We start from the raw sequence: 27,861 nt of genomic DNA, 5'->3' as shown, positions 1-27,861 counted from the left end.
AAAAGATAGTTAGCTGTGGTATAATTTATCTGTTTAGGAAAGAGATGATACAGAAGACACAACAAAACTTGAAAAACCAGCTTAATAGGGAGGTGATAGATTTGCTCACAAATTGTTTGAAATGATAGTTGCAAAGCACCTCTTTACTAATGAGTGCCTAAACAAAATGAGGAGTTGGCTAAATTTTATTTATTGATCAAATTAGGGATACCTTATGTTTTGAAAACATCACTACTAGATTTGTTTTCTGGCCAAGGTGGAAGAATAGGTGTTGGATTTACCCTCCAGAAACAGCTAAAAAACTGAACAAAGTGTATGAAATAACAGTTTTCAAGACATTAGATATCAGACAGTGGAGGACAATCATCCCTGATAGATGGGAAACAAAGGTGAGCCTAGCTTACCACTTGGAGGGTTTCTACGCCTGGTGCATGGAACAGGAACTCAGGTGGAGCCTACTGATCTATTTAATTGAGGAGACCAAACTGGAGGTTAACAGAAGGTTATAGTTTACAAGAAAAAGTACTGATGAGAAGAGAGTTCATAAACGGAAGGAACTATAGTAGACACTTGCAAAGTTCCCGTTGAGTCTTCAGCTGAGTACTGAGCAGAGGGTATGAGTGAAGAGGCTATTTGAGCTGGAAGAAGAAATTCCTAAAAAGATCACAGGAGATAATTCTCAGAGTTCATACAGGACCAGCTGTAGTTCCCATTCTCACCAGCCAGAATGGAAAACATCATGATTTATGAAGCACCAGTAACGTAATCGGAAGTCTTTTGCCTAGTAGTGGGGCCAAATTATTGTCTTAAAATAAATGCTGCCCTGGCCCTTCCTAATGAAGTTTAAAAGCAAGACCTGAAGGATCAGACCACTTTTTAAGCAGTTTATGACGGAGAACAAAGCTCAAGAATTTTTATAGGAATATTAAAAAAAATACCTAATACCCAACAAGATAAAAATAGCAATATTTGGCATCTAATAAAAAATTAGTAGGCATGCAAACACTACTAGACATACAAACACTCAGTGAGTCTGAAATAATTTTTTAAAAAAGCAAAATAAACACTTCTTTCAAACATACAAGAGTTGAAGGATTCACCACCAGCAGATGTGTACTTCAGTAGATATTAAAGGAAGTATTTTAAGCAGACAGAAAACAAAGCCTGTGGAAATCAGAATCTATACAAAGAGATGAAGAACACTGGAAACACATACTACATGAGTAAATATAAGAAACTTTCCCCCTTAGTTAAGTCTCTTTGAAAAATACTTGTTCAAAGCAAAAATAGTAACAACCTCTTACTAGCTTTATAACATAATAGATTTAAAATATGTGTTGACAATAGCATAAAGTCTGGGAGAGGAGAAATGGAAGTATAATATTGTAAGCTTGCTATACTATATGTGAAGTAGTTTAAGACTGGATTATAGTTGGTGTTAGGAACTGAATTTTGTCTCCCCTAAATATGTATGTTTAAGCCCTAACCCTTAATGTGACTGTATTTGGAAATAGGGCCTTTAAAGAAATAATTAATGTTAAATGTGGTCATAAGGATGGGGCCCTAATCCAATATGACTGATGTCCTTAGAAGACAAAGAAATACCAGTGGTGCACGGGCACAGAGAAAAGGCCTATTGCTGTGGGGGCACAGCAAGAAGTTCGCTGTTTGCAAGCCAAGGAGAGAGGCCTCAGGGAAAACCGCCTCTGCTGGCACCTTGATCCTAGATTCTCACCTTCTAGAACTGTGAGAAAATAAATAAATTTCTGTTGTTTAAACTGCTTGGTATATGGTATTTTGTTATGATCCTAGACAAAGATAGTTGGTGATAAGTTAAATATGTATATATATATTATAAAACTTAAGGCAGCCACTGTAATAACACAAAAGAGTTATAGCTAATAAGCTCAGAGAAGAAATAAAAAGAAATTTTAAAAATCAGTTAATTCCAGAAGAAGGCAGGAAAAGGAAAAGGGGAACAAAGAACAAAGAGAACAAATAGAAAAGTAGCAAGATAGTAGTTTTGAATCTACCCATATTAATAATCACATTAAATGTAAATAGCCTAAATGTCCCAATAAGAAGGCAGAGATTTTCAAATTGTATTTAAAAAAAAAAGAGCAAGATCCAACTATATGAAACTGACAAAAACCCCACTTTAAACATAAAGCCAAAAATAGGTTTAAAGTTATACCATGCACTAGTCAGAAAAGACTTGTGTGTGTGTGTATTACTAGTATCGTATACCATATATAATAGTACGTATACTATAATATATAGTTAGTTTAATTATAGTAATATACTACTGTATATTATCAGTCTATACATAGTGTGTATATATGTGTGTGTGTGTGTATTAGTAATATGGTTGGTTCTGGAACAATGTAGGGGTTGGGGTGATAACCCCCCATGCATTTGTAACGGAGTGCCTGGGTAGCTCAGTTGGTTAAGTGTCTGCCTTCAGCTCAGGTCATGATCCCCGGGTCCTGGGATCGAGTCCCATATCGGGCTCTCTGCTCAGTGGGAGCCTGCTTCTCCCACTCCCTGCCACTCCCCCTGCTTGTTCTCTCTCTCTCTCTCTCTGTCAAATGAACAAATAAAATCTTAAAAAAAAAAATCTTTGTATAACTTTTGACTACCCCAAAACTTAATGACTGGTAGCCTTCTGTTGACCGGAAGCCATACTGATAATATAAACATTGGATTAACACACATTTTGTATGTTATATGTATTATATGCTATATTCTTACAATAAAGTAAGCTAGAGAAAAGAAAATAATAAAATCAAAAGAGAAAATACACTGGTACATACTGTACTGTATCGAAAAACTCTGTGTAAGTGGTCCTGCACAGTTCATACCCATGGTTATTCAAGAGTCAACTGTATATATAGTACACTGATATATACTGTATATATAATATACCTGAGGTAGTTATATTCACATCAGACAAAGTAGGTGTCAGAGCAGAGAATATTATCAGGAACAAAAAGAATTATTTGATAAAGATAAAGGGACGTTCATTAAGAGCATGGATGTACCATTTTTCAGTGTGTATGTACCTAATAATAGGGTTAAAATATGAATATATGAGACAAAGACTAATAAGAGTTGCAAGGAGAAGTAGACAGACAGTGATAGGGATTTCAGTACTCCTCAGTAGTGGAGGGAGACAAAAACAGTAAGAATATAGGAGATTTGAACAACTCTATCAATTTGACATTTATGGAAAACTCTGCCCCCAAACAACCAAATACATATTCTTTTTAAGTGCACATAAAACAATGACTTAGACCAATTCTGGGTCATGGAACAAGTCTCAATAAATTTATAAAAGGATTCAGGTCAGACAAATATGTTCTCTGACCATGATGTAATTAAGATAGAAATCAATAACAAAAGATATTTGGAGAATCTTGAAGTATTTGGAAACCGAATAACACACTTCTAAATTATATGTGGGTCAAAGAAGAAATAGGGAAAGCAGAAAGTATTTTGAACTGAATGAAAATGAAGACATGTCTAAAGTTGTGGGATGCTGCAAAAACAGTAATGAGGGAGATTTATAGCACTAAATGCTTTTAGTAGAAAAGAAATGTTCTTAGGTCAGTGACCTCAGCTTCTACCTTAGGAAACTAGAGAAAGAAGAACAAATGCAGCCCAAATTTGGCCCCCCAAAAGATAAGTTCATGTCCTAATCTCTGGAACTTGTGAATTCTACCTTATTTAGACAGTCTTTACATTTGTAATTAAGTTAAGGATTTGGAGGTATCTTCCTGAATTACTTAAGTGGGCCCAGAACAATGGCAAGTGTCCTGGTAAGACAGAGGCAGAGGGAGATTATACACAGGAGAAGGTGATGTGAGGACAGAGACTAGAAACAAGTGATGTGGTGCAAGCCGAGGAATCTCAAGAGAATGCTGGCAGTTACCATAAGCTAGGAGAGAAGCGTGGAATGGATTCTGCTCCAGTGCATTTGTACCAACAACTTAATTTTGGACGTATGGTGTCCAAAAAGTGGAAGAGCATACATTTCTGTTGTTTTAAGCCATTAAGTTTTTGGTAATTTGTTACCAGAAAACTGGTACATATGTACTAGCAACAAATAATAGTACATTGAAATTTTAAAAATTATGTAATTTATGATATCAGGAATATAAAATAGGGATCAATCTGACAAAGGTCTGAGGATCTGTAATTGAAAACTTTGAAACATTCCTGAGAGGAATTAAGGAAGACCTAAATAAATGGAGACATGTATCATGTTCATGGATCTGAAGACTCATTATTGTTAAGATGTTGATTCTTACCAAGTTGATCTATAGATTTGTGTAATCTCAAATAAGTAGTTGATTTTCATCAAAGTAGCAAAGGCTGTTCAGTGGAGGAAAAATGATCTGTTTAGCAAACAGTGCTAGAATAATTGAGTATATGCAAAAAATATTAGACCCATACCTCACACTTTATAAAATTAACTCAGAGTGGAACTTAGACCTACATGTAAAACATGAAACTAAAAAATTTATAGAAGAAAACGCATAATATCTGTGACCTTTCGTTAGGCAGGTATTTCTTAGATGCAACACCAAATACATGACTCTTAAACATTTTTATAAACTGCACTTCATCCAAAATTTAAGAACTTCAGTTCTTTGAAAGATAACTGTTAAGACAGTGAAAAGACAAATTATAGACCTGGAGAAAATATTTGTATATCACATATCTGACAAAGGACTTCTATCCCAAACTGTCAAAATTCCATAATAAAAAACAAATCCAATAAAAATGGTCAAAAAGTGTGAACAGACATTTTGTGATAGAAGACACAGAGTGGCAAATAAGTCGTTTGGAAAAATGCAAAATAAAACCACATTGAGATACTACACATCTATTAAAATGTCTAAAATATAAAGTCCGACCAAAGCACATGTCCCTGAGTACATAGAGCAACTTGATCTCTGCACAGAGTGCTGGTGGACGTATTAAAATAGTACAACCACTTTGTGAAACAGCTTACCAATTTTTTAAAAGGGCTAAATATACACATACCGTATATATCCAAGCCATTTTCCAACAGTAATGAAACATGTCCACACAAAGACTTGTACCTGAGTGTTCTTTGCAGCTTTGTTTTTAATAGCCAAAAACTGGAAACAACCTTTGTCCATCAGGTGGAAAGATAAACAAGTTGTGGTATATTGATGTTACTGAATATTAATCAGTAAAAAAGAATGCAGTATTGATAAGAACCAGTGACATTAATGAATCTTAATGTTGCCAAGTGAAAGAAGCTGGGTAAAAAACCAGCGCATAAATATGTATGTAAGATTCATTCATATTATTCTAGAAAATGCAGATTAATCTATAGTGACAGAAAGCTGATCTGTGGTTGCCTCAAGACTGAAGTAGGGGAGTAGAGACGAATGGGAGGGAGGTACTTGAAAGAAGCTTGTGGCAACTTTTTGGCATGATGCATATATTCATTATCTTGATTTGGGTAATGGTTTCTTGGTTGTCTACCTATGACCAGAGTTATCAAAGTTTACATTTTAAATATGTGTGGCTTATTTATATGTCAGTTGTATCTAAATAAAGCTGTTAAGAAAAAGTTAGGTCAGGTTTCATTCAGAGAGTAGAAAGATTACTGATAGCAACTTAAGCCATTAAGACAAGTAAGTTGAGCTCATTATAAGGATCTTTACCATGGAAGGTCTTTAATGGGTTTTATGGGTTTATTATGTGATTTTTAAAAACCTGAACAATACTCAAGAACATTAATGGTTTCTCAGTCATATGTCACCTTAAGACAACTTTTTCTTACAGACCTTTTTGACATATTTGCAGTGAAATATTACATAAGACTTTGTATTCTATTTTCATTTAATGCAAACTTCCTGTTTTTCTACTTAATTTTAAAAACATAGTTAATGGTTGTACTTTTTATTTTGTTGCACTATTTATTAAATCAGTCCCTTAATTTATGGGACTAATTTATTGTGGTCTTAAGTAAAGTGTTCTGTTTGTAGTGGAGTCCAGCAGAGTATTAAATACTGAATTTTACTTTAAAAGTAACAGTTTCCATGGAATCATGTAATAGTAGAAAAGCATAAAATAATGTTAAACCTGAGTTAGAAACCTCATCGGAAAATTACTTATTTTTGTAAAAAACCCTATCGGATAGAAAATACTCTGTCATTTTGGTTGGGTGAGATATCTACATTGAAATTTTAATTACTATTTTAAGTATAATAACGACAACAGTGCTTTTTAAACTAAGTGTTAGGACTTTTGATTTAGTCTGTTTCTGTTTAGAGAGTACAGGTCGGGATCATAGCTAAATGTTGGGGGATGGTATCAAATTATAGAAAGCACTTGGTTGTTTTTGGCATGCAAGTTGTAGTGTAAATTTAAGTGTATGAGAACCCAAAACTCTGTTTTTATTGATAAATTCAAAGTGAATGTCTGTTACTTGACTTGAATAAACATTGATTTTTTTTTTCAAACATGCATTTATAGCTGTTTAAGGAATGCTGAAAATTAGGATTTAAAATATAAATACTAGAATAGAAATAGAAATTATGAATATAAATTACCTGTATATGAAATAACAAATATAATACTATAGGAACATATACTAGATAGTTATGCAAGGATTATTATTATTATTTTTAAAGATTTTATTTATTTATTTGACAGAGAGAGACACAGTGGGGGAGTGGGAGAGGGAGAAGCAGGCTTCCCACCGAGCAAGGAACCCGATGCGGGGCTCTATCCCAGGACCCTGGGATCATGACCTTAGCTGAAGGCAGATGCTTAATGACTGAGCCACCCAGGCGCCCCTATAGTTATGTAAGGATTATGAAAATCATAGGGCAGGAGTAATAAAACTTTTTATTCCATTCTCTTTAGGGGTGTTGAAGTTAGATAGAAAATTTATATAACCCAAGCCCTTGAGTCTTCTTTCTAGATAAAACCTTCACCTCCTAAAGCTAAAAGAAATTGATTACTTTCTGATGAACATATATTTCATTTTAGTATGATATACTGGTTTTAGTTAACTGGTTTTGGCTTATTTTTCAAGAAATTGTTCTTTTTAACATGTTAAAGGTGTGTGCCTATACTATTTTGTTACTTTATAAAGTCCATATTTATATTTTAAACCAAAAAATTTAAAGTCATTTTAAGAATGTATCTTTTAATTGTAGTTATTATTTTAAATAATTGTATCATAAAAAGTATTCTCATTATTATAATAATTGTTAATTATTACTTTAAATATTTCTGATAGTTCTCTAATCTGGCTAGATAATAATATGAGAATTTGTATTACCTGTTAATAATAGCTCTACTCTTTTATTCCTAGATTTTGTTTGTTTTGTGTTGTACCTAAATCCTGTGTAATTGTTTTTTCTGCCATTTAAATCCATTTAGTTTTTCTCTAATCTCAAATACTCAGAGTTGAATAAAATAAACTCCTAAACCATCCACTCAAGGGAAATGCTTTGTCATCTTAAATCAGGAAAGAGAAAGGAGGGAGGATTTTAGGCTTTTCTTTTCACTTCTTAACTAAAATTCACTGTTGGGTAGGTTTTTTGCATCTTTGGTTGTTGAATCTGTAAAGGTTGCTGTTTAGTGTGTGAATTTTCATAGTTATATTAATTTTAATAACTGCTAATAAATTTGGCGGTTCTTTATAATTTATTATAATGACATATATGGTTTTTTGGGGAATGGTGGAATAGACTTTTCCCTCCTTTTTCTCCTTTATAGGATCCTTTAAAGTAGGCTTTCAAATTAATTTAAAATAGATTTAATTTAGAGTAGCTCAGCTTTGAAATCAGATAGTCTGTTATTCACAGTAAATATAAGATATAACTGACATGGAAAATGAGTAATACCTAATTCTCAGGAATATGCTACTAAAATTTTTTGTATACACATATAATTTTCTTTGTCTAAATTTGCTGTTTTTTAGTAATCTTGTCCCTCCTAGGCACTCTGGACTCTTACCAAGATACTGATTACTTTTATCTTGACTCTCATCTTCTAAAATAGATTTTTTTTAAAAAAGATTTTATTTATTTATTTGACAGAGAGAGATAACGAGAGCAGGAACACAAGCAGGGGGGAGTGGAAGAGGGAGAAGCAGGCTTCCCGTGGAGCAGGGAGCAGGGAGCCTGATGCGGGGCTCGATCCCAGGGATCATGACCTGAGCTGAAGGCAGACGCTTAATGACTGAGGCACCCAGGCGCCCCTTCTAAAATAGATTTAAGATGAACTGAAACACATTGGTTTAGCTCTGAAGTGATCCTGTTAGTAGCCATTTGTTCCCTTAGAACTAGGGATTAGTGTATCAGTAAAATGCATGGACTTATTTTTCTAGAAATTTTCAGATATTAAGAATTGACCGTACTTTTATAGAACATACCACTATTTTTGAAAACTTTAGAATTTGGAAGGGTTTAAAATAGACACACACACACACAGAGAAAAGTAATAGAAGAGAATTTTTTTTTTCCTCTTTGGAAAATATATTTTGGATCAGGCCTGGATTTTTTTTTTTTTCTTTCAGAATTTCATGTCTTAGATGTGACAGTTAAAGAGATTTCATTACTTTAGTATATTTTAATTAAGCCCAGGTTAGCATTTCTTCTACATTTTATTAACTTTATATTTAACATTAGCTGGCATGTAATTGGTAAACTCTCATTTGTTGTAGAGTTTAAATTGAGGTCAGCCTATTGCCTTATAAGCTTCTAAATCTAATAATTTGAATTCTAATTTGGCAGTGTAGAGTGGTGTTCATACTGAATTAGGGAAGTTGTTCTCGGGTTGTACAGGAATTAGTCCATCTCCTTATTTTCTGCCTTCTGTGGAAATGCATTTTTACATTCTAATGATTGGTTCTAAAAGACTTTTAAGTGATTAAATGCTTAGTTTATATGTATGCATAGAATGTGGGCTGAAGTGTGAACCATACTAAATTATCTCCTTGGCTGACCATTTGGAAGTTGAATTCAAATGATATCATTAATGTTAAGAGTGATTGAATCTTTATTATGCTTAGGCATTTAGAATTTAAAAGGTTACTATTTCAGAAAAATTTAGGATATTTATTCCACGTCGACAAAATACAGGCCATTTATGAATTTGATACGCAGTTTCATAATGTTACAGTAGTTCTTAAAGCCTAAAGTACTATGCCACTTGAATATATAAAATGTTGTGGCATAGTACAGCTGTGAAGAAAGTTTTTTTCCATGTAATCTCATAGTAAAATACTTTAAATATAACAGAAGTTACATGTGATACTTGTGGGCATTGAAAGCATTGGGGCCTCTGTTAGGTTTTTCTTATATCTTGATTCCTCCCACCTTTTCCTTGTTTTTAAATGTTTTTCTTGTCTTTACTCTGTTAATTAAATACATGGCACCATATTATTGGGGAAATGTGTTGTGTTTTAAAAAAGGGAAATGATTAATTTTGGAATAAAGGCGCTTTGACCTTTATCCTGGTAGAAGTGGTTTAAAGATATTAAACTTGAAACTTGTTGCTCAGTTTTGAGGTAGTCTCAACCTCCCAGTTCTCTAAAATGTGTTAGGATAGTTTGGTAATGATGCGTATTTGACAATCAAGGCAAATTTTACATGTTTCTGGGGTTAAATTCTGCAAATGAAATGATTAAAATCCTCAAAATTGATTAAAAAATTTTCTTCGAGAAATTTAATTATACCACTCCAAAATATGGAAACTAAAAACACTGTAAATCCTTTCAATAAAATATTTTACTCAGTAAATCATTGTGCAATAATGCCTAGTAGATTCAGTGTCTTTTTTGGGCTTAAAGTGTGTTAACTTACTATATTTGATTTTTAAATAGACACCAAATCCTACTGCAAGCGAGTTTATTCCTAAAGGAGGATCAACCTCCAGGCTGAGTAACGTGTCCCAGTCAAATATGTCTGCCTTCTCTCAAGTGTTCTCTCACCCATCCATGGGAAGTCCTGCTGCTGCTGGATTAGCACCAGGTAAGTTGAGTAACTGTTTCCATTGAGTTCCAGATATCAAATCTGTAAGCACTTTTGCTATTAGTTTATGAAAACTGAAATTGTATACTTGAATGATTCATATTTGGACACATTATGAGTTTTATGTTTTCAGTTTTGGTACCGTAGATCAAATGTATAGTTGAAAATTTTAAAACTAAATATGAACAAAAATTATATATAAGCATGTTTAAAAGCACAAAAATAAATTTAAAGTAGAAAATGGTTTATTAGAAAAAATATCTACTTGGACCTTACTATTTCCCTATTTTTTCAAGTCAATAATAATGCTGTTTCACTCAAAAACTTCTATAAAAGCATCAGAAATAGAATATGATATGTATATATACTTCAAAGTCTCCCTTTTATAGTAAGTTTCTAAAAAAATAATTCTGTGTCATTCTAAATACAAGTTTAGATGTATTGCCTTTTAGGTGTTTGATTATAAATCTATAGTAGTCATTTTAAATTGGCTAAAGTATTAGAAACAATAGTAGGAAAGAAATGTATTTAGGGGTCATCAAGGTAGAGAAAATAGTACTTTTCAATCATTTTTTTTCCAAGTTTACCCATAATGGCAGAAGAATTTGAATAAATGCACTTATACTCCAGGGGTCCTGAGGTATAGTTCAATGTGACCCTTCCAGAATCCTATTTTCTTTGAAGTCCTCTCTTTTATCTTAAATTTTCATGCAAATTTTGTATTCTACTCCATATAGTAAACATTTATTTTAATATAAAAATATGAAAAATTTCTTAAATAACCTCATCCATCCCTACTGCTGTACCTTAATTAGAAAGTTAAGGTGTGGAGAATTATGTTGAATTTATAGTAAGTGCAGAGTAGGTTATCTTGTCTCTATAAACTGTTTGAATTACTCACACGATTATGTTTTTAGAACCTTTACTGGATAATCATCACTTAGTCTTGAATGTTTCAAAAAACAGAAATTGGATGCCATTGAAGCCAAAAGGTCTACCTAGGTCAGTCTGGAACTAATATTGTCTCCAGGGCTTAATCCAGTTAGTAAGATTCATTGGTTTTGATACTAATATCGAAATCAAGGATCTTTATGAGATAAAGAATGAGAGTAGTACTGATATTTTTATGGAACAGAGCATCTTGTTTAGTATATAAAGTATGAGGCGGAATAACCTTGTGTTGCCAAGGATTTTATCAATGCCTCCTCCTGCCACCTTTTTCCTTCTTGCTCTCTTCTTTCCCACTCATCTCCCCTTCCCTTTTGACCCTTTCCCTCTCCCCTGTCTACTTACCTTTTCTTGTACTTTGGCTCTTTTCAGGTTCAGTTAAATTTGTAAATATTTTCCCTTCTTCCCTAGAGAGCAGTGTCAGAATTGAATATCCCTGGTAGCCTAAAAGTTTTAATTGTAAGTAATATGCTACTATGATTTTTGTCCCATTGAGGTGTGTTCACATTGTTTACATGAGCATAATCTACATGTCAGCTATACATCTAAAATTTCTTAGAGATTGTCCAGACTTCTGAGCAGTGTTTATAAAGCACCCACAAGCATGGTATCCATATGCCAATCAGAAAACTTCGGCTCTCTTAAGGAAGTACCAGTTTATTTTGGCCTAACAACACATCTTTGCTCATTTCAAAAGCAATTATTTTGTTCACATCTTTGATCAGATTAGTTCAAGCTTGCCATTAAAAAAAAAAAATAAGCTTTTTAAATATTGAAGGAGTTAAAAATGTCAAAGGAAATTCTAGATCTTGAAAACAGAAAATTTATTAATGCTGCTTTAAGCTCTTCAGTAGAGGTGGGTAGGTAGATGTTTCATTGTGTGTAGGTAGATGTTTCATTGGTCTCAGTTGGGTACCAACAACCTAAATTTAGGATAAACTTAATATAAAACATTAAATTAGTGGAGAAACTATTTACTCTTCTATATAGCTCTAACATTAAAATGGTCATTTTATTTCCTATTAATGAAAGTAATTACTGTCTGGAACCATTGGTAATGGGTCAGTATACATGTTATATGTATTCCTGAATACCTATTATTTAAAAATTGTTCTTCATTCAAATGAAAATCAACTAATAAGCTAAAGTATTTTCCACAAATACTGGAATGATGAGTGGTTTTATATTTATTATTTCTTAATATTTTCTCCTTTTAGTTAATGGCTTAACACTTTCTGGAGATGAACAAAGAAAAAAATTAAGTCTCCCTTCAGTGTCTTTCATCCCTTCTTACCCACAAATGTTTTTTTTTTTTTTTCCCCCAAGGCCTGGGAAAGGTTTTTGGTATTTCCACTTTAAAGTTGTAGAACCAAAAAGGTGGTAGAGTTTATTTACCTACCTTAGTGGCGATTTAATTTAATGCTTCTTGTCTACTGTAGATATAACCTATTGATAATTTTCAGTTTATGAAGTTTCATTTTCACTTTTTTTATTTGTTTTAGAAATTATTGCCCTTGAAAATATGTCAAATATTGTTTTTCTAAAAAAACATGAAACCTTAAATATTTTGGCACTCAGATGTAAACTAATGTCATTTTCATTATATGTGAAAAAATGCATATTTAAATATATTTTTTGACCAAAATTTGAAAATATTTGAGCAAAATTAAGTAGATAATTAGATTTTGAGTTTCCTCAAATTTCAAGGAATTAAAAGCATGCCTGGAACACAGTAGATTCTGAGTGAATCCTGAGTGAAAGTTTCTTCTTTAAAATGTGTTCTCATCACTTTTGAACCTGATGTGCGTTTTTAAAAAGCTTTAATATAAGAAGTAAAACTTTATGTAAGTTATTTGAATCTTTTCATAGCTAATTAGGTTTCAAAGGTATTTAAATTATTAAAAACATGCAGCACATGTTAAGTTTCCATTGAATTGTATACACAGCCATTTTCTTCTGCTTTAGGAAATCAAGGATCTATAGGTTTAGTTGTTTTATGCACATTTAACCTAAGAACAGTAGCTTGCTTACGTTCTAAGTATCTGCTATGAATAGTTACAGGAGTATTTGGGGTATGGCACTCAACTTGGACTTCACGGTCTTTGAGAACCCCTATAGTTATATGCACATTCTTTATTTGTACATACATTTTTCTCTGGTCACAGCATGTATTATCTTCTGGAGATTCACAGACTTCGGAAAGTTAAGAACCACTGGCTTAACACACACTTAGCAAAATCTATTTCCAGAATGTATTTTATTTTTTTATTTTTATTTTTTTTCAGAATGTGTTTTAGTAAGAATGTTTTGAAAGTAACAGATAAAGATCTATTTTTCTAGTAGCGCTTGCTTTAGGTGAAGTTTTTGAATAGATCTTTAGAAATGATAATATGACTATAATAAGTATACGAAATGATAGTTTATGCCTTTTTTGTGCCATGAAAACTAATTTTATCATGAGAACTAATTGTTGAATGGTTTTTTTAATCAGAATTTTTCCTAAGAGTATTTTGAATTGATAGTAGACTTAGTAAACTAAGTCTTGCTGTACTTTAGGTTTAATTACCTCAGTATTAACCATAGTCTGAAAGTGATTTTTTTAAGGGAGGTAGCAATGGGAACCTACATTTTGAGGGAGTTTACTGATATATTTGGTGGTTTTTAATGCACAGTTGTGACTCAGGATTTGAGCATCTCTTGTTCTGCTTGATTGTTTGTGGGCACTTGGGAGGGGCAGAGAGAGTTTTTGAATTTGAAAATGCCATCATTAATTTATAAATGAGAAAGAGAGCCATTAGTGACTTTAAGTATTTTCAAAAATTCGTTTCTTTAAGATGAGGATGGTGCAGGCTTTTGGGCCATTAGCCAAATTTTAATTTAAGTTATTAATGGCAAATCTCAGATGATTGATTTGGGGAGAAGCATTTAATTATACTATACTTACCATTATTGAATAATTGTATTCATTTGTTATAAATCTTATTGTAATAGTCTAGAAAAATCTAAAGAAAATACAGTTTTAGATCCAGTTTTTGAAATAATCATTTCTTGTATATTCTTGAGGGTGCCGAATTGATGGGTAAAATTAGCTAATATTTATTTTTTGGCTTGGGCAAGGTGTGGGGAAAAGGGGGACAGGAAAGGAAAAGGGGAAACTAATATTTTTTCATCATTCTTGTTATAAAATATTAAAATACTAAACTTCATATATATATATAATTTTATGTATATATATCAAATGGTGCTACCTAAAAATAGTTCTTTATTTTTGTAATGTTGAGAAGTTTGAGTAAGGAGATTTTTTTCTTAAAGTTTTATGCTAAATAAAGTTCTGTGATTCATTAGCTCTGTGGCATTTCATATCATAGGCAAAGAAATGGAGGCTTAATTAGTTTCATTTACATAGTAGTTGGTTTGTGGAATAATCTGATACTGGTCATTGATTTAGGTGGAACTTTTTGGAGTCGACATAATTGGGCCTTGTGCCAGTTTAGAGGTGACATTCCTAACAGATTATCATCTAACTTCTTCTTAGTAATAAAGAATTCATTAGCTAAGCAAGGTAACTCAGTGTACATTTTAAGTTTGAATAAAAAGGAAAATTATATCTTTTGCTGAACTAAACTCTGTCTTGTCTGTCTTTTATCCCCTGGTCCTAGTTCTTTCTCTTTGTGTTCAATGGGGTAAATTCTTTTCCACATGGTAGCCCTTTCAGATACTTTCTTTTTTGGACAAGTTGTACGTATGTGTGTATCCATATAACTGATCTATTTGTATGACTGAAAAACAAGAGAGAGGGCAGATTGGGAAATATTGTTAAAATTAACAAATCATATAGGTCAGAAATCACAAACTCCTCTAAGTCATTATGGTTGGAACACTACTGTGGTTGAAATAAAATGCACAGATGTCTATCCCGCTAGCTGTATTACTGCTCTCATATCCAGCTAGGGAGCGTATGTACCTGTGGGAAAATAGGAAACTCTGCTGATAGAATGAAGCTGTGGTCTTGCTGATGGTGAATATCTAAGTTCATATTTAAAATTTTACTGTGTATCTTAGGTTCTACATTACAATCACTGAAGGCATAAAAACTTCATAATCTATCATTTTAGATTATTTTATGTTTTGCTCAGTGGTATAATTACTAAAAATAAAATTATAAAAAATATTTATGTAATTCTTAAACATCACCAGTTTTATAGGATGTTACTCTAAATAGATTTTCTTATAATTATTTTTCAGAAGTCTACTGTTAAATGAATTCCGTGGGTCAACCCAGTCAAGAAATTCTGCCATGAGTTTATTTTGATATTTCAGTCTGAATTGATTTCTCTGAATTATTTTTACTCTTAATAGCAGTAGGGGTAGTCTAGCATTAAAATACTCTTCTTTGTTTAAAAATATCAGTCTAGATTTCCTAAGCATATTATCAATTCCCTAAGAAGAACCATTTCATTTCTTATGTAGCACAAACAGGCATATAGATGGTGCCTAATAAGTGCTTACTCACTTAAGCTTCATTTTTGTCTTGGGAAAAAAATGTTTTAATTGGTCAGTATCTCTTAAGTACAGTGAATTTTAATGATTTCATGAACATCTTTGAAAACTTCTAAAAACTGCAAATGTTCAAGAGAATATAGCTATTAATAGTCCTATAAGAACAGAAATGTGCCATTTGAAAGTTTGACTATATCAGAACTAGAGTCACTTTGTGTCTTGAGGTGCTAAAACATTCTTAAAATCAGTGAAAATATTTGTAAGTATTTTTTAAATTGCATGTTTCCATTTTTTGTAACTACTTTGTTTTTCAGGTATATTCTGCAGAATCAATCAAACTTTTCCAGGTTTTCTAACTGGGGAGTACTTTCTACATTCAAAAATAAAATAAAAATTTATAGTTAAGATCAGGGGTCTCTGAGGTTTTTGTGAAGAGGACCTTTTCATTGCCCTGTAATGTTAAGCTCATCCTAGATGGAGACTGCTCTTTGTATGCATGTATATGGATACAGATGGTGCTGTCCCAGGGAAGATTACTAACAGTAGAACTGTAGAGCCATAACCGGGTTGGGAATGCCCGTGGGCCTGTATTCCCTTCCCAGTTGGGAATTTCAGGAAACTGAGGCGAGACGTTAATGGCGCAGAGGGGGATGTGGCTGCTGCAGCTGGCTTGGAGACCTGTCAGGTAAGGCTTAATAGCTACCAGTAGATACTCTCTACTGGTTGGGGAATCCCTGGTTAATACGTCCTGTTAGGTTTTAGAGTTCCTGTTGTGGACTTCCTGTTTAAATCTCATGTATTGGCTAACACGTCCCTTACCTATGGGGTAGGGGCTGGATGGGAGTGGGTAGGGGTTCCCTGCCGCTGTAAGCTCAGTGATCTGCTACTACAGCAACATCTCCTGCTGCTCTTCGGCTGCTTTCATTGAATCATGACATGATTGCCTTTGGAACGTGGTGTTGGTTATAATAAAGTAGCTGTGTGGTTTTTGGCACACCCTTTGATCCCTGTGTTTTAGCACCTTCGTTTCTATAAGAAGATGATACTCGATGATTCCAAAAGTCTTTCTAATGTAAAATTCTATTGTTTTGTGGCACGTTGATCTGTAGGAGAGAGGTACACTAAAAAGAAGCAGAAGTGAACACAGTGATGAGAGAGAGGTAGCAGAAGGAGAGTTTGGTTTTTGTACTAGACTTAAAAGGGACTTTAAAAGGTACTGGACTTCCTTGACATTGTCTGTGGAAATGGAAAATCCCACCAGGGCTATCATAGGTGGAGATGAGGGGAGTTTTGTTTCAGCGATATAAGATTAGCATCTGGGGTAAATCAGAGTGTTGTAGTGATTCTGGATGAATGAGGCAGAGAGGGCACGTATTAGTTAAATGCCCAAGAACATTCCTGATTTCTAGCTGGATGTAGAGAGTTGGGAGTCAGCTCCCCCCTCCCCCCCCGCCGTTAAGTCAAATAGGTTGAGAGCTCGGGATCATTTCTTCTTTAACCTTTTGGCTCAGTGGTGCCTGGTGCATTGTATGTACTCAGTGAGGGAGAGAGTGTGTGAATATAATTACTGTGCTGTGTGTTACATGTTTCGTTAGGGATGGTCCTTTAATTCTGTAGGAATGACATGAAAGGTGGCAGCCTCATCTTTTTTTTTTTAATTTTAATTTTATTTTTGATAATTATTTTTTAATTTAAATTCAGTTACTTAACATAGAATGCATTATTTGTTTCAGGGGTACAGGCCTGTGATTCATCAGTCTTACATAATATCCAGTGCTCATTACAACACATACCCTCCCAAATGTCCATCACCACATTACCCCATCCCCCATCCCCCTCCCCTCCAGCAGCCTATTCTATGTCTTGAATTTTCCCTGATTCTTCTCAGCCTGACTAGTCAAATTTATATATGAAAGCCACCTGTTTTCTTACTCTTTTTTTTGCTTTTCAGATGTGCAGTCTGAATAGAGCACGTGGGAAGGGTCTTAGAGAAGGAGAGGAATTAGAGATATACCTATTTTAAAACCCCCAGTGCACATAGGCTTGTAAAGCCTAAACATAAATACTAACAAACAATCAAATGTGGACTGCATGTTTATGGTGATAATGTTTAGTTCTGGATTTTTTAGTCTTGACTCTCTTATACATTGACATGTCTGAAATGAGATATTTTCTTGTGATTTCATAAATATCTTCCTGTATTTTAGATGTGGTTTCCAGATTTTAGATCGGTATTCCTCTAAGTAGTAACTAATAACTAATAGTCCCTTTGGGGGGGTTTGTACCTTAAAGAAAACAGTACAGATCAATAGGATGTTAGTATAATTATTGTCCCCAAACTGCTCTCTAGGCTGTAATTACTATGGATTGTAATCTTATTGCCCATTGTTTGTGATGTGGTGTTACACTAACCTGCTGAAACAAACAGATCCAAACTGTAAGGACTTCTTCACCTGACAAACACTTATTTCTTGCTTTTGTAATAGCCCAGGGCAGATATTCAGGTTGTCTGAGATCCTTTTTTCCGTGTAATCAGTTAGGGACCCAGATCAGGTGGTTTCTAGGCATCTCTCCAGGCAACTGGAAGAGGAGGAACATCAGTGGGATGTTGGTATGCACAAGCCTGGGAATTGTCTGGTATCCAGTGATGACTGTCCACCAAAATATGAACTTCGGTTTTTTTTAAGCGGTTAGGTTACATTTGCCAGTGTTCTTTGGATGTAAAATTTTAACAGTTGATCCTGGTTATCTCACGTATATACATTTTGGGGCACTATCTTATTTGTTTCTTTGGTATCTAAAGAAATTGACAGAGAAGCTACAATAATTGATTTATTTAGGATCACTGGAAATGGAGGTTTCCAGCATACTTGATTTTTTTTTTATTTACTTTCTTTTTTTTTTTTTGGAGAGAAAGCGCGCAAGCACATGTGGGTTGGGGAATGGGGCAGAGTGAGAGGGAGAAAGAGAGAGAATCTTAAGCAGGCTTCCACACTTAGCACGGAGCCTGATTCGGGGCTGGATCTCATGACACTGAGCTAACGATCTGACCTGAAAGAGTCGGAGTTGGATGCCCAACCTACTGATCCACTTAGGTGCCCCGCTTGATTTTTTTTAGTATCAGAAGCTTTATGGTTTTAATTGTCAAAACTTGAGATTTTCAGCAATTTTTCATAGATTTCCAAAATTTGTAGTACTCTGTTTTTTCAGATAAAATATAAGTTTTTTTTGGTGACTCACACTCAGCTTTGTCTGCCTCAGTGATCATATTGAACCAGAATCTAATTGATACCCTTTAGGTGTCAGAGTTTGTAGAGCAGTTTGTTTCAAGTTATATAATTACTTAGATTCTTTACCCTTTCCATTGTCCTTTCATCCCAGTATGTTAGATTATAACACCTTAAAGGTAAGGCCTTTTTCTCCTGTTCTCTGAATCTGTTAAAGTGCTCCTTCTGAATGCATATACTCAGGCAAGTTTATTTGAACCCTTTTACCGAGTTCTTACTGGCTTTTTATTGATGACTGTGTTGTGCTGTTAGTATTCCTACCTTTAGGACGGTGGTTCTCAAATTTGAGAGTCCATCACAATCACCTGGAGTGCTTGTTAAAACCCAGCCTTCCTGGGTCCCATTTCCAGAGTTCCTAATTTTGTAGGTTTGGGTACTATTCTAATTTGTTTCCAGGTGTTGCTAATAAGATTGCTTTTCCTGGAAAGCTGTTTTGAGACCCCACTGTTCTTAGTGCTCTATGCTGTCTTTCCCCTTTTTTTCTTTTATCCCCTTTCTTTTCCTCCTCCTAATCTGCTGAGGACTGAGAACACAAACACATTTTTTTAAATACTTTTTTTTTTCAAATAAGAAAAAGACTTTGAGTTAAGGATTGTTGCCTGTGAATAAGGTACATGGACTTTATCCTTCGAGACTAGTTTTTTTCTATTTCTTGGCTATGTGCTGGATAACTGAAGTGATCAGATAAGTATCCATTGAATTAATTGTTACAGGGGTTACTGAAGCTCATTCAAGATCATAAACAATTAAAAAAAATGGGCGATGGGGATTTCTTCCACCTCAGTAATGGTCATGGGACAAAAATAGTTTAAGTTAATTATTGTAATACATTTAATAAAATGTTTATTCTGGCACGTGATAAGGACCATGGCTCTTTAAAATTTTAAACCCCATGGATCATGAACCAGTAATCAAATACCTTTTGTTTACATGTTACATTTTAATATGTATGCTTTAAAGTTTTTGGGTAGAGGTCAACTAAATTGGTATGTTAGAGAAATAAGAGAGGTATTTATTGATTTTATCACAACATTTTCTTGAAGTCAAAGTTCAATTTTTGTTTTAAATTTGGTATTAGCTTTTATTCATTGGAAAGAAATCCAAAGTTAAAATAACATTAGTATTAACCTTATATTATTTTTGTGAATATTTGTAATTTTTTGTAATCAGACACACTTGTTTATAAACAGTGCAAACATAATTTGTCACTATGAATGAAGAGCACCATTTACTCATAAATATTCATTATCACTTGAGAAGCAAAAAATGGTTCTTTTGATCTAGAAGAGTTGGTTTTGTTATGAAATACCTGTCCTCCTCCCATTTTGTTTTAACCCTTCGTTTAAACAATATAAATGTTGTGATTTAAAAGATTGCCACCATTGTAGAGGCTAGGAAAGATCCTACCATTTCAGATCATTAGTCCAAGTTTGGAGACAGGCAGGTCACTGTTATGTTTCTTCAAATATTATGGTGATCAAATTAAGTTACCTGCTATACAGGCCAGAGGATATAGTTCTTAAAATTGTAATTCAAACCTATACAGTGGTTTTTTTGTTTTTTTTTTTAAAGATTTTATTTATTTATTTGACAGAGAGAGACAGCGAGAGCAGGAACACAAGCAGGGGGAGTGGGAGAGGGAGAAGCAGGCTTCCCGCTGAGCAGGGAGCCCGATGTGGGACTCGATCCCAGGACCCTGGGATCATGATCTGAGCCGAAGGCAGACGCTTAACGACTGAGCCACCCAGGCGCCCTACAGTGGTTTTTAAAAATGTAGATAAGTTATTAACATTTTTAGGGGTTTAGGCACTGTAGTTTACACATAGTTAATATTCTAATAATATTTGTCAAATTAACTAATGAAAACTCATGGAAATAAGGCTGTTGATAGAGGTAAGGGTGAAGTTAGGCCAAAGGGAAGACTACTATTTGTAGACATGGGAAGCAAAACAGACGTGCAGGCTATGGTCTCCATCAAATAGTATGTCAGAGTATGTGGTTGATAAAACTCAGGTTAAATTCCTAATACGAACTCACAGTGTTTGCCTAACTTTGGTAAAGGAGATTAAATAAATTGTTTGAGGAAGCTGTAGGGTACTTAATAGATTTTTCAATGCTTTTAGTGTTTCTAATATCCAGGTAGTCCAGATACTTTTTTTTTTTTTAAAGATTTTATTTATTTATTTGACAGAGAGAGAGACAGCGAGAGAGGGAACACAAGCAGGGGGAATGGGAGAGGGAGAAGCAGGCTTCCCGCTGAGCAGGGAGCCCGATGCAGGGCTCGATCCCAGGACCCTGGGAACATGACCTGAGCCGAAGGCAGAAGCTTAACGACTGAGCCACCCAGGCGCCCCGTCCAGATACTTTTTATCTCAAGTAAATAATCAGCCAAAATGAGGTAATGATTATATAAATCAGTTGCTAAAATTTTCTAGATATTGAGAAGAAAACCAGAGATGGAAACTGAGTTGTATTTATTTTGGCCAAATCCACATGGCTTCTATTAAAGGTTATTTACATTAAGAAACAAAAAAGAAAGAAAACTCTTTGGAGGTGTTAAAACTTTTCATTTTTATTGTGTAATGTAGTGAAGAGAAAAATATTTGTACTTTTAATCAAATATAATTTTTGTAACTGAAATGTTAACCGTGATTCAGTACTTAAACATTTTTTGCTTTTTCTTTATATTTTCCTAAAAGTAAAAATATTGCTGGTTCTTTATATACTTCTTAAAAGAATGAAAAAGAATACTTGTGATATTTTCATGGTCCTATTCAAATAATTTTTAGTTCAATTTTTTTTTTTTTTGATGGAGTCTTTAAAAACAAGATTTAGGTTTCTTCTCACTAGTATATTAAAAGGCTTAAGGTGGGTACTGAAGGATGGCAAAATAAGAGTAGAATCAGGTATACCACAAGTACTGGAGGTTCTTTGAATGCAAGGTTCAGTTTACTTTGAATACAGATTTTGGAGACTTCAAGAATAGAAAATTGTTCTGTCACATCTTTTAAAAAGCATTTCAGTGGTAGCTGATGATTTGATTCTGTTCCCCTCTATGTGGGATGCAGTTGCATGTAGGATGTGAAGCTCTACTACCTTCAATTAAAAAATTCTATGAAATACATACTTCACATATTTCATTGAGAATTTAATTTCCATAAACATAAAAACATCCACAAATTTAAATTGATCATATATGTATTAAGAATCAGAGTAAGTTTTTAGGTAAGGTATTTATTTTTTATTAATTTAATTCAAGTTCTAGCATGAATAGCCTTTAGCCACAAAACTGTTCAAAATGCTCCCTTTTATCATGTTGGGTGAAAGCTGTAATCTGTTAGGAAAATAATTTATGTGTAAGATCTAAGGTGAAATCACGCCTCTATTAAATATGGTCTGTGAATGTACATATTCCCTATCATTTCTACGGAATGAGTTTTTAGGTTAGGCCCAGTCCAAAACTTTTACCTGAATTTTCAGGTTAGAATACTGTATTCTTATTTTTTTTTTTTTTCCTATTTGACAAGGTTAACAGAGACCCAGAATGCATATTGTTAAACTAGAAAATGAGAATTTAAAACCAGTAATTTCAAATAAAGACAGATATATTGGTGTAATTGGAAGAATTGTAAACAGTAACTTTGGGTGGTTGCTTTTAGTGATTCTGAAATAAAAACAAAGGGAGAAGTTCTCTTAGTAATCTTATATACTTATTAGTGATGAAATTTTAAAACAGTTTGAATAAAAGACACTGTAAACAGGATAGAGTTTTCTTTGCTTGTCTGATTTACAGGTCTATGTGTTTTTTTGTGTTAAATGCTTTTATTCCATTTTATTCATTTATTACTTCACACAGTATTATTTAAAAATTGGTTATGCATTTTAATCTCTTCTATAGAGAAGCAGGGATTTTTGTGATTTGTTCAATTGCGTGGTTTCCTAATATTTTGGAAATTATGACTATCTTATTCTTGGGGTTGTGACTGCTTTCTTTTGGAGGAAAAATATATTGTGTGGCTTGTGTGCATTTTTTTATGTTGCAAATTAATTTTGTGTATTGGACATTTTATCTATTCCTCGAGGAAGGTTGAGAGCTATCTCAGGGGTAGAAGTGAAGTAGGTTCTCATCATTTCACTGGCAAAACCAGATTTATAGTTTTTCTTATTTACCTAACTCCCTGATGAGAGAGCTCTCAAGTTTTCTATCTGTATTTGTATAAAAAGAATATATTTGTAACTTAAAACTTTTATCTAATGAAAAGTAATTTATTTATAATTTTGTTGCATTAAAATTTGGCGAAATAAATAACACATCTCCAATTTTTTAAATTTTGAGAAATTGACATTTAGGAGTTTTGGTTCTCATACTTAACTTTTGGAGATATTTTTGTATGTACCTGTATTCACAGGACATAACTAGTAACCCCATGGGGGAATTGCTTGGAGAAACTTAAGCAGATGTTGAGACTTTGGTTTTATTATGAAGTTTTTACTATATTCAAACTGCCAGTAGGAAATATGACACCTCCTCCCCATCCCCCAAAAGGGGAAAGGTCTATTTTAAACGTAATTGTGTAAAGTAATCTTTTTGTTTTGCCATTTTAATAATTTTGACTTTTATGACTAATATATAGTAAGACGAAGTACTGTTGCTTATGTTCATAAAAATATTTCTGACTGTAATGTAAAAATATCTCTGACTGTAGAAATACGTATTACCTCATGGCCTCAGCCATTAATGCTAGAAAAAGCTACTGATTAAAATTGTGTGAAAATTAGCTTGGATCAGTGTTAATCTTTTAAAGATCAACTGAGGATGTGTATCAACATTTCCTACGGTGTTTTTAAAAAAAATACATGAAGAAGACCCATCCTAAACCTGCCATTCCTCACCCAGATCCTCCCTTCCTTTCCCCTCCAGTTCTGCACATGTCTGGTTTTAGACAGCTGATCTGGCAGTTCCAGTGTCCATTTCCGGTTAAGAACCAGTGCTTTAAGGGGTTAGGGACAGTGGAGAAGCACCAGTCTTCTTACAGTGGGGCAGAACAGGACTTTTTCCTCCTTCAGATACTTTGTCACATGTATTTATGATTAAAAGAAAATATTAATGTGTTCTAAAATTTTTCATTTTTTGGAATTTTGATATGATTATGGAACTATTGTGGATGTGCATATGAATGTATACTTTTTTAATGTTATAAAAAATTGTAGGTAGCAAGAATCCTAAACTGTTTAATTCATTTCCCCAGCTTCATTTCCCTTTTAAGCTAACTAAGCCATTTGAAAATCTCTTAATTACCTTAGAAGAATAGTCCTTACTTCCCTTGGTACTTCAGTTCATTTCAGAATTTATTAATTATTCTGTATTGCATTTGCGGAGTTAAGGCTTTTTCTTATCAGGGCTTTTATGAAGTGGGTACACCTATCATCACCGTCTGAAAGATGCTTGAGTAAGAAACTTAAGATTCATCTTTGCTCTCTTCCCTTCACTATCCACAGCCAGTTAATGAGTAATCCAGTCAATTCAATTTGCATATATCTCTAACATACACTGCCCAGGTCCTACTAGACTAGGCCATGATAGACTAATTGGTCTACCTCTGCAGTTCATTTCCCATTTAAAAGCAAAAGTAATCTTAAATATAAATGAGGTCATGGCCTTCTAATCGTTAGTAGAATAAAATCCAAGCTCCTTACTATGGCTTACATAATTCATGTATTGTATACTTGTCTAAATCTCACCCTTCCACTCTCTCCTCTCCATTGTGTATTCAGTTACAGCCATGCTGGCCTTCCTCAGATATGTCAAGCTCCTTTTTGGCTCATGCTCTCTGCATATGTTGCTCCACCTGTTCTTTCTGTGACTGGTTCTTTCCTTCTCTTAGGTGTCAGCTAAAATGTCACAAAGTCTTTGACTAATTTAAAGGACATTTGCCACCATTATTTTCCTCATGTTGCCCTTTTTATTTCCTTATCAGAACTTATTACAATTTGAAGTTTTATTTTTGTTTAAATTAGGATGAGTGGTCCTATTTATGCCCATTGGAATATAAACTCCCTTGTGGCAGAAACTATGTTTAGATGCTGAGTATTTTTAGAATTAAAACAATTGAAGATAACTATTTAAAGACTGCTGCTTTCTTTTCTGATTAAATAAGCCTCATCCCTTTAATTCTACTTCATGGAGAACCTACTCTGTTATAAAGTACACATCCTATTTGAGAATATGTATTTGAACATGGTCAGCTGCCCCCCCCACCCCCATCTCTGTGCCTTTGCTTATGACCTTACTCTGCCTGGAAGGCTTTTCAGTTTCTTGAGCTCTTGCCTGTTTTTCATTGATTAGGTCAGATGCCTCATTTTCTTTCCCCAAAGCCATTTCTACCTCTCTGGTTATTCTTCTCTGTGCTTCTATAGTGCTTGAGTATCTCATAATATATTTTTAAAATTTCGTCTGTTTTGGAGCACCTGGGTGGCTCAGCCGGTTAAGTGTCCAACTCTTAATTTCAGCTTGGGTCAGGATCTCAGGTCATGAGATCGAGCCATGCGTTGGGCTCCACGCTCAGTGGGGAGTCTGCTTGAGATTCTTTCTCTCCCTCTCCTGCTGCCCCTCATCCTGCTCACTCACGCATGTGCTCTCTCGCTCTCTCTAAAATAAATCTTAAAAAAAATTTGCCTATGTTTTATATACATTTTCTCCACTAAAGTTAAATGCTTCTTCTGGAGGCATTTATAACATTTTATCCATTATTGTGATCTCACATGGAGACCTAAAGTAAATTTTTAAATTGGAAAAATTTGAGCACTTTAGTGGGCTTTATTTATGATAGAGTGTGAACTTCATGAGATCGGGACTGGGTCTTATTTCTTGAATTCCTGGAACCTTGCTCAGTGCCTGATCTCATGCAGTGGTTCCAGTAAGCTTTCATATGTAGTTACAGATTAATCTGTGGTGCTTCCAAAATAGAGCTTTCCCTGCCCCATCTAAGATCTACTGAATCAGAAACTACTCATTTGGAGCAATGGCCTTTGTATTTTTAAAGATTTCACAGGAGATTCTGATATCTGCCCTTTGACTTCTAAAGAAAAAAAAGTTTTAAATGCCAGAAAATTTTAAGAAAGGTGAGATTTTACCTGATTTGAATGAGGATGTCCAGGCAAGAAAGGTTCATGGAAAAGGAAATACTGGAGATGGGTTTAAAGGATGGATAGGATTTCTTTAAACATTTTAATCACAGTTGAGAATCTGTGAAGTTTTTGTTTTTTCTGTTTGTTTCAACCAGGTGAATAGCATAATCTAGAAATGCTCTCACTCAATTAGTGAACTTTAAAAAGTAATTCAACCTGATAGTTGGAAGACTGAACAGATGTGAAGAAAATCTCAGGTGTGTTACTGAAGCATAGGCTTGAAGCTTTGCTCTTCTGTTGGAACAGGTGTTACCTTTAAATGCTGATTGTGAGGAAGTCCATGGAGTTTCCTTCGAGAGACTAGGGCAGGGTGTGTTTTTGTTTTTGTTTTTGTTTTTAACCAGTTGGCACTTTGTTTTGTTTTCTTAAAACAAGCTGTGTGTTGGTACCAGCATGCAGTCATTCCACATGACAATTTAAATGACTATCATTAGCTCCTATGGATAATTCTGTTTCTACACGTAGGCTCTTAGTCACTGCTTTTGTTATGTAGAGTTTCTTTTTCACCTATCTTTTCAAAGAAATATCTCTGAAATCTACCATTTATGTGATGCGTGTGATGTGATATTTCATCTCTGAAATATCAGAAGAGTGGGATTCCATTTTAAGATTAAAATTGCTAGGCAAGGGTGCCTGACTAGCTCAGTCGGTAGAACATGTGGCTCTTGATCTCAGGGTCATGAGTTGGGGCCCCACGTTGGGTGTAGAGATTACTTAAAAATAAAATCTTTAAAAAAATAAAATTGCTAGGCAAGTGGAAAAGGTTAGATTGGGCAGGAACTTGGAAAAATTAATGAAAAATGGCACTGAGATAGATAGATACCTTTTCCATATAGTTAAAGTACCTAGTACCTCTCTCTTAAAATCTTTACCAGTTTTGTTTGCCATTAGCACTCCAGAGTTTGGCACATTGTGTTTTGAGAGTTGTCAGAATGTGAGGAGAGGAGATAAGACTGGAAAGGTGGTTTGGAGTACAGATAACAGGAACTTCCAACTCAGCAGGCATCAGAAACTAAAGACTTAATTACCATTTCTGCCCCTAGGGGACCTGTGAACCAGTAATACCAAGCCTTAATTAGAGTTTAGAACAGTGGTTTTCAAATATTGTTTTAAAGCAGCAGAATGCTTGTGAAGTCCATATACAATCTCCAAATCTAAATTTATATAAAGTTGATAAAACTGGCATTTACAGGGTCAGGTTTTAAAATTTTATTCATGAAGGGCGCCTGGGTGGCTCAGTCGTTAAGCGTCTGCCTTCGGCTCAGGTCATGATCCCAGGGTCCTGGGATCGAGCCCCGCATCGGGCTCCCTGCTCCGCGGGAAGCCTGCTTCTCTCTCTCTCCCACTCCCCCTGCTTGTGTTCCCTCTCTCGCTGTGTCTCTCTCTGTCAAATAAATAAATAAAATCTTAAAAAAAAAAAAAAAATTTATTCATGAAGTTATTCAGTGAGAATAACAAGTCTGTGTGGTACTTTGTTGAACACAATAGCTTGAAATTGGTGGGTAAAGGATAATAATTACTCTTTGTTCCTCAATCTCCTTTTCTATGTTTTGTATCATATAGTAACATGAGAATCATAATTCATATGAGTAAGTTGTGCTCTTATTCAACTTTGTATGAGTACCTGTGCATTTAAATAAAGATTACTCCAGAGTCACTACCTTCCTAATACAAAACCCGTATGTGTATATATATATATATATATATATATAGAAAGAGAGAGCGGTGACAGGAGAGAGAGGCTTTATTCTGGGATCTCTATGAAAATACTGTAATCCAATACAAACTAAGTATGTTCGTGATAATCTCTAGTATGCTAAAAATGAATGCATACTATTTGGACCTGCGTTTGTGATTTTATTATTGATTTAATAAATATTGAAAAAATAGATAAAAGAATTTCAAATCAA

General features: G+C 34.1%; 1 protein-coding gene across 7 annotated transcripts in view; it reads left to right on the top strand.

Moving 5' to 3' along the window:
- Positions 1-27,861, top strand: part of PAN3 (poly(A) specific ribonuclease subunit PAN3) — a 129,693-nt gene that overhangs the window by 48,242 nt on the left and 53,590 nt on the right. For all 7 annotated transcript variants that reach the window (XM_078070535.1, XM_078070534.1, XM_078070533.1 and 4 more), the window contains one exon: positions 9,881-10,028. In XM_078070535.1, coding sequence (XP_077926661.1) covers positions 9,881-10,028 — 148 coding nt within the window. The remainder of the gene's footprint in view (positions 1-9,880; positions 10,029-27,861) is intronic.

Source organism: Halichoerus grypus, chromosome 4, assembly GCF_964656455.1.
Source record: "Halichoerus grypus chromosome 4, mHalGry1.hap1.1, whole genome shotgun sequence".
Taxonomy (NCBI): domain Eukaryota; kingdom Metazoa; phylum Chordata; class Mammalia; order Carnivora; family Phocidae; genus Halichoerus; species Halichoerus grypus.
The sequence above is the reverse complement of the archived record's forward strand: the minus strand, read 5'-3'. Positions and strand labels throughout refer to the sequence as shown.